Below are 8,704 nucleotides of genomic sequence, written 5' to 3'. Positions count from 1 at the left end.
AATTTGAATACTCAAACGAAATTATTAACATGGAGTTTTAATCCCACAGAAATGAACCCAGATCAAAACCTATATTCAAACTACTTGGTGCTAATGCTTTCAGCTGGTAGATACAGTTCTAGATATCCAGAAGGGAAACCTACCTACTGGATCTACCAGGTGAAAACAGTAGCACAAAGTGTGTTGAGTGTTACAGCTTGAGAGGTTACCAGCGGACTCAAAACAAACCCGTGACATCAGTAGTGTATGAGAGAGGAACACGGAAGAGACACGACAGGCTGACACTGCTGGCGAGGAGAGAGGCGAATTCAGAAGTACCAATCAGACTGATCAAAATAGTGAGGCCCCCATACCTTGGGAATTGCACCGTTGGGCAAAGCCAAGTACATCTCATTGCCAGCTGCAAGGTGGATGAGAACCGAGCCACAGACTCCCATAAAGTGGAGGCACCAGGAACCAGACAAGCCACTAAGTCACAAGGCTAAATTGAAACACCAACCGCAAAGGGACGGCGCCATCTGAATCACTCCTAGTGAGACAATCTGGGACAAGGAGCAGAGTTCATTGGATTTACCAGGACTCTTTACCTCTCAAGCTGAGTCAGACACCACACACCATCCAAATAATGCTCAGATATCAACATTTGTAAGTGCCATTTTTTATCATTTTTATTAAATGCCTCAATGTTACCACAGTTGATCTAGAACTTGTTACATTTTATGAATCATGTGTCAAGTGGCACTTTCCAGCCAACATAGCTTAATAGTTACATTTTGAGTCAAGAAGTTACAACAGTAAAACTGTGTGTAATATTGCAACTAATTATCCACGTGCTGCCACAACCTATGTGCTTACTTACATCTTAACTGTTTTTACCTGACATCACATTATCCCTTGTTCTTGCTTGTTTTTTTCACATGTACTGTACCATGTGAGGATTAGCTGGATGAAAATCTGACTTTCCATATATGGAGTAGACGTCCCATATCTATTCTAGACGCACATCTATTGGAATCACTTTTTACGCCAAGAAGAACTCCAACATTCGAGCTTGTGGGTAACAGATTTTGAGAGAGTCTGTGAGTGTGCCTGACTGCAAGTCTTACTTATTTCGAGACTTTGAGAGACTTTGTCACAATATCACATATAACGTACATTAATATAATTAACTATGCAAGTTTATAAAGAATAGATGACAGGGAAATATATTTCAGCGCATGGGATCAATTTAAGAAGAGAACTTTGTGTCTCAGAGGCCAAGGGGTTCCAAATGAGACCTCACTCTAGATGTGTGTAGTACAAACAATAATTTTAATAAAATTAAACAAAACAAAAACTTGATAAAACAATTATCCCAGCTGGGTGCAAAAAATTACACCAACACAAAAATAGATATTAAATTAAAAATAAAACATTCATCTTATACTAAGCTTCTAAAAGAACAGGCGCTTGTTGCTCTGAAAAGCACCCCTTACGTACATACATTTGCATGCATATATATAACCATTTAAAATGTCTGCAATATTAGTGATGTCTGTGGTGAGTCTGTACTTCCTTCCTGGGGGAACAATGAAGACTATTAAATCCTCTTTGTAAGCCCCCTAGGTGTTGCAGACAGAACCCAATACAGAAGATCACTAAATATTTGCCTCCAAGGAAAAATCATATGAACATATTTTGTCAATGAAACCAATGAAGTCTAACTGATGGTATATAGCAGTCAAATTTGTTGGTGAAAAAAGTAGTACTACAGAGCTTCTTCGTTTAAAGCATGCTATAAAAATACTAAAATAAGAGATAAGTTGGTGTAAGTGGTGGTAAGGATAGTCAATCTTTGTATTTCTGTACTTGTAGTATATATGGCTGGGTAAGAGGGAAGAGGTAGGAGAGCAGTGGAAACACAGATCCCTTAAAGAGATATCTTGTACACTGTTTGCAGCTCTCACAGAGTGAAATAATGGGCTACTGTGCATACACAGATAAAGTATGTGCAGGTGTTAACTCTTCACCTGGAGTGTTGCTGGCTGTTCACACAAAACTTTCCATAGTTGTATTTGGTCTCTCAGCAGAGAGATATTTTGGCTCCAGTTACCTGTACTGAGTATCTGTGGCATACTACAGGTAGGAGCAGTTCCTCTCTGCTCCTTGTTGCCTCCGGCTTAAACGAGTTGTTTGCTGCACATGTCCTTGGGGTACTGCGACCCACCAGCTGCTCCACTTTCTCCTCTGCTGCCGTCCAGTGCAGTTCTCCATCCGCAAGTGTCTTAGCGGTCACGTGATGCGCCTCCAAAAGGCACTACTAGCTTCGTGTCTCAGCGTTCTTGCGTCTTACGTCTGCATACTCCACCTCACATCTCTTACTCCAGCTATCCCCCGTCGATCGTGTGATATCCACAATGTTAGGAGTGTTGGCGTGACCGTGACCGCTAAGACACTTGCGGACGGTGGACATGCCCCCACTCCCCACCCCAGCCCCTTCCTGGCTAGTCATTGGCCTGGGTCATTTTGCAGAGGTCTGTGTCAGGGGGAAATAGAGGCCCATCGGATATATAACATGGTGCCTGGGGGGCTGTACCTCCTCTTCCTTGGCACAGCTGCAAAAAAAATGTCCTGGAAAGATTTTTTGCACTCACCATGCCCAGCATATGCTCCACGAGGGCCAGGAAATCCAGGGCAGGCCTAGATCCTGTTCCTGCACATGCTGCTGCTGTGGCTGTGTGGCTGCCAGCGATCTTGCTCTTGCTGCTCCGGTGTTCATGCCTGAGCCTCCTGCAGTTCCTGGCTGGTCCAACGGCTCCCAGGAGGCCCTCCCTCCGGCACACGCATCTGTGGAGAGCAAGATCGCCTCTCTAATCGTTGAGATGAAGAGACATGGGGCTGATTAGCTGAAGAAGTAGTTTTTCAGCCAAGCGGGGGGTTGCATAAGCATGGGCCTGCAGGCGACATCTGACTCAGTCGGGTCTTCGATCCGATCACATTACTGGGACACGGTGGGCGGAGCCACGATGTGCAGCAGCACAGTAACCAGGGTAGGCAAGTGCCCAGCTTGGGAATGACCAGGAGCAGGGGGGAAGAACCAGGTTGAGGAGGGAGGACACAGGCAGTGTCACAGACTTGTTCTTGGCCCAGTCACGTGGGCACGAGCCGGGGGTGAGCCTCCCATGTGGTGAGAGTAGGCAGAGATCCAGGGGAAGCCTGGGGGTGACTTTGGGATGCAGAATGTGGGCATTATTCTCTTACCTGCTGTGTGCTCTTGTGCTTGTACTGCAGAGAGGCTGTCTGGTTCCGGTGGTCACCAGTCCAGTCGGGGGCCATTAATGGAACAGCAGACAGTGCCAAGAGCAGCAACGCAACCACCATTGCAGGAGCAGGGTAATTCAGGGTTATTCAGTCACGGCAGGCATGCACTTAAGGGTTTCCTTAAAAATTTAGAAGCATTGTCAGGGAGTGGGTCGGTTTTGGGTCAAGGACCAGTTCAGTAGTTCAAGTAAGGGTCATGGCAGTGCCATAGTACAGGCGGGTCTTGCAGTGTCTGGAAGTGCCCTTGCGGTGCCTGTGTTCATGGGCAAGTCAGCTTCAGATGTATCCATCCAGATGGGTTCGTACAACCACCTATGGGTGAGGAGAAAGGAATAGATGATAAAAGCAATAGGGACGCTTACATGTGCGTGGCAGGGCCGCTACATATGCATTTGGCTCAGGCATTTAAGGAGTGGATTTAAAAGATGATTATGTACAGATATTTTTGCTGTTGCCACGGTATAAGGATGCTAAGGGGAGGTTAGATAGGTCAAAAGATAAAGATAAGGACGTGAACAGGGATCCTATTCCAAAGACGTTTTGTAATTGGCTACAAGCGTTTGCCATTTTGCCACGATAATTATGGATAAAAAGCCGTGGAGGTGCACATCACTAATTCACTATATGGATATCATCTGGGAGGTTCACCCGATGTATGGGGGGGGGGGGGGGGGCGTGTGGCTGCATTATGATGAGGATTTTCAGCAGAATGCATCAGTGAATAAGTAGGTCAGATGGGATAGTAAAGATCTGTGGCTGTCCATAGTGACACCTCAGAGGCCGGGTCCATTTGGGTCAGCGGCTGGCAGTTCATGAAGCTCGGGGCCTTCAGAGGGAGCAATTTTGCAAGGCTCCAAATCAGGGGGGTGGAGCAGCCCCTTGAGTATATAACATGGTGCCGGAGGACAGGGCCGCTTTATACATTAGGCCGACTAGGCACAGTGCCTAGGGCCTACGAACCTTTTAGGGCCTACAATATTTCACTTGAAAAAATCACAAAATAAGAGAAAACAGCAAATTTTAATTTAAAATGCCTTTGAAGTATCGATACCTTTAAATATCGAAACAAAAGTATCGATGCCAAATATCGCTAGTATCGAAAGAAACAAGCAAACAATGAAATTAGCATAAAAATGAGTAAAAATATCGGTTGGACAGGCAGGGTCATTTTAAGACCTTCGTAGGCCCTAGGCACTTTTATTTCTAGAGGCCTGTGTGTCCGATATTTTTACTCATTTTTATGCTAATTTCATCGTTTGCTTTTTTCTTTCGATACTAGCGATATTTGGCATCAATACTTTTGTTTCGATATTTAAAGGTATCGATACTTCGAAGGCATTTTAAATAAAACTTTTCTGTTTTCACTTATTTTGTGATTTTTTTTTATTTAGGTATTTTTCAAGTGAAATATTGTAGGCCCTAAAAGGTTCGTAGGCCCTAGGCACTGTGCCTAGTCGGCCTAATGTATAAAGCGGTCCTGCACACAGGCCTCTAGAAATAAAAGTGCCTAGGGCCTACGAAGGTCTTAAAACGGCCCTGCCTGAGTAGCTGTACCTCCTCTTCCTTGGCACCGCTGCAAAATAAAATTCCTGCCACCCTCCCTGATTTGGGTTGGCACCAATAACATATATCCCTATGGTGTGCTGCTCATGGGTTTGCAGGTATCGTTAGTATGTTTTTGTGAGTTATATATGTGTTGTATTTATTTGGGGGGGGGGGGGGAGTGTCATGAGTCACGTGAATGTGTGGGGTCAAGACACAGCCACGGGCAATCTGGCACAGATTGGTATAAATAAATATGTCAGAGTTGAATAAAAGCTGTTATACCCAATATACAGTGTGCCATATTATATATGTCCATATCTATTATTGGGAGGGGGGAAGGGGAGAGGAAATTGGGGTATCCATGGGTCAGGTCTGGAAGGTGACAGAGGCAGAGAGAGATAAGAAAAAGAAAAGTTTGATAAATGAGTGAGTAAGAGAGAATTGGGTCCCTAATTGAGGAGGGATAATGAGAGGAGTTTCATCAGAGAGCGGGGCTGGAGTATCAAAACCTCGCTAAGAGATAGAAATCAGGCATTCTGGCAAATGTTTTTTGTTTCTTTACAAACAAAGAAGCACTGCCGGTGCCAAGTATTTGCATTCTGAACAGTTACATTAATCATTGTCATTGTCAACAAACAAGGAGTACAAAGTGGATGGAACAATTGAACAAGTGTAAAATATGGAGCAAATTCTTCATATATGGACCAGGTGGTCACTCTACATGTGACACTAATGTTTCATAGCTATTCCTCCATTGTCTCTGCCTTCACTGCTGATTTCTGTTCTCTAAATACATTATGTTACAGTTTCAACAAAGCAGGAGTTAGTTAAAACATTGACTACCACTTCATCACTCCTGCACAACTTGCATCCCTCTTATTGAAAGTGATACATGTCTGCAAACATTTTCTAGGTTTCAAAACAATTAAACTTCCACATGTTCTCGCTGTTCATTTGATCTAGGAACTGGACACAGGTTAGGGAAAGGGTGTCTGTGTGATTGACATCATTGCTTCATTGAGTTGTATTTATTTATAAAATGTTTTACCAGGAAGTAATACATTGAGTGTTACTCCTCGTTTTCAAGTATGTCCTGGGCACAGAGTTAAGACAAATAATACATACATACATACAAACAATAATACAAGTATCCCATTTTCTAGGAATGCGTTGGTACCACCCACTAAACTTTCACAAGTGGGTAGCACCAGCCCACACAGACGAGCAGCCCACGCATGCACAGATGTCGCCAACGTTATTGCAACTACAGTGGGACAAACAGCACACAACGCGCCAGCAGGATAAGCAGCCATTGTTTTTAATTAGCTGTGAGCAAGGGGATTACCGCGTCATTTCACCCACGGGAGTGCGCAAGTACACATTGGCTACAACCACCGTTGGGGCTAATGTCCCCTTCACCCACCCCCGCTACCCACAATAAAAAAAATTCACACACAGCAGCCCCACAATAAATAAATAAATCTAAATAAATAAATAAATACATGAATATAAATATATATATATATATATATATATATATATATATATATAGATATATATATATATATATATATATATAACAACAACCCCTGTAACCCCTAACATAATACACTTACTGTATATGCACATCAATGATACTATAGGCATGAATGTATTTTTAATAATATTGTACAGTGAGCAGGGGGTTCCCTGAGCCACAAATCAAAGCTCAAGGGACCCCCTGCTCCTGCACAATATTATTAAAATACAGAAATGCTGCGTCATTAGCATAGTTGATAGCCTCTAAGGCAATGAAGGGTTAAGGCAGAATAGCATGTTTATTGGGGACATTTGCCCCCAATAAACATTGCAATAAACAACATACAGTACACCCCCTGTGTATTTAAAATACATAAACAACAATAAATACATTAAATACATATTTTTAATGTGTCTGTTAAACCTCCCTGCCTTGACTGTAATCTGTGTAAGGCCCCCTCCCCCTAATGTGTCTGTTAAACTTCCCTGCCTTGACTGTAATCTGTGTAAGGCCCCCTCCCCCTAATATGTCTGTTAAATCTCCCTGCCTGTGTTCCTGTGTTCCTGTGAGTGCAGTGTATGTAAATATGGGGATGGGGAGGGGGATCCCGATGTCCATACAGTATAATGCAGCGCCTCACTGCCAATGGCCCACCCCGTGAGGCCTAACCACCCTCATCCACTACCCACAAGGGAGGCCTACCCACATACCGTTGCCCCCCCCTCCACCCCCCCATCCTGCCCATGGCCCCTCCGCTGCTGCAAAACAGAGACAAAAATTAAAACATCCAGAGTAATGTCCCCTAACCCCTTAATCACCATAGCGGTTATTAACCGCTACAGTCATTAAGGGGTTAACCCACCCTCACCCACCACTCGGGACGCCTACATACCCTCCCACACTAACCCCCCACCCCGTGAGGCCTAACCACCCTCACCCACTACCCACAAGGGAGGCCTACCCACATACCCCCCCCACCCCCAGTACCCACAATAAAAACAATACAGTGACCCACAATAAACATCATTATATTTATTAAATACATTACCCATCCCCTGTGCCCCCCCCCCATAAATACAAGATTTATCCTTTTACAAACAGGGTTCATAACGCAGCCCCACACGAGTCCCCGGTGGGCTGGCGGGGCACCTGACAGACCTACAGGGTACCAGCAGCCCTTTTCAAACAGGTTCTGGAGGCCTGCTGGTGGATCCCGCCAGCACCATGGCCCCCAGGTGGTCTCCTTGGGTCACCGTGGGCCACAATTGGGTCCCCACGGTAGGCCCAAGGATGTCTGGGAGCCCCGGGTCAGACCCACAGGTGTCTGCGGGGCCTTGGGTAATTCCCACGGGGGTCTGGGGAACCCACGAGTGCTCACTATGGGTCCGCTGTGCCCCCACAGAAGTGGGACCACACAGCTTCATCCCCGCACCTATGGGTCGGCGGTGCCCCCACAGAAGTGGGACCACACAGCTTCATCCCCGCAGACTACTGGTCCGCGGTGCCCCCACAGATGTGAGGCCACCGCTTCATCCACGCATGTGTCACCCGTGGAATCACCAGCCTGATACCCGTGAGATACCCGAGGAGACCCACAGGTGGTCTCCAGAGGTCTCACGCGGAACCACGGAACAAACCCTGAATGTAAAAAAAATAAACCTGGCCTATACATTCAATACATACACCCCCCCCCCAACACCTACAGTACAATAATGTGCAAAATAACTATTATCCAGATATGGATAATAGATTAATTGCCCAATTATTAAAAACATTAACTAGCATATTCAAATAAATAAAAAAGTGCTACTGACCTCATCAATAAGAAGTCTCCGTCGCCAGCAACATCCTTGTCTTGCCCACAAAATACATTGCCAAAACAAAGCCAATACATTGCAATTACATTCAGATATCAATTAACCCCTTAAACACCTTATCAGATAATAACCGCAAAGGTAATTAAGGGGTTAAGCCACACTGGCCCGATACCCACCCTTCACCCATGAATTTGTACAGTGGCTTCATCATGCAAATATATATATATATATATATATATATATATATATATATATATATATATACATATATATGCAAATACAACTGTATGCTCATCTGCATGTCTTAGGCGGGTCTGCAACCCCGCCTTTCCCCATTATCACCCAGCATACAGCACTTCCACTGCAGCAAGGGATTCTGGGAAATGACATGCAAACGAGCACACAGTGTCACTTTTTGCCTCAAAAACCATTTTCAACATGGTTCCCTATAGGCTTAAGCTTGCTGCATGGTCACAGCTTTGAGCACAGCCAGGGTTAAGGTGCATACCCAGAAAACCACACA

At 44.8% G+C, this 8,704-nt stretch overlaps 1 protein-coding gene across 1 annotated transcript in view; it reads right to left on the bottom strand.

The window, feature by feature from the left end:
- Positions 1-260: 260 nt before the first annotated feature.
- PIGN (phosphatidylinositol glycan anchor biosynthesis class N) overlaps positions 261-8,704 on the bottom strand; it is a 318,676-nt gene continuing 310,232 nt past the window's right edge. Inside the window, exon 29 of the mRNA XM_075585879.1 lies at positions 261-3,612. Coding sequence (XP_075441994.1) covers positions 3,495-3,612 — 118 coding nt within the window. The 3' untranslated portion in view covers positions 261-3,494. The remainder of the gene's footprint in view (positions 3,613-8,704) is intronic.

The sequence above is a fragment of the Ascaphus truei genome, chromosome 2 (assembly GCF_040206685.1).
Source record: "Ascaphus truei isolate aAscTru1 chromosome 2, aAscTru1.hap1, whole genome shotgun sequence".
In the NCBI taxonomy this organism is placed as follows: Eukaryota; Metazoa; Chordata; class Amphibia; order Anura; family Ascaphidae; genus Ascaphus; species Ascaphus truei.
Note: the sequence above shows the minus strand (reverse complement) of the source record. Positions and strands in the feature narration are given on the sequence as shown.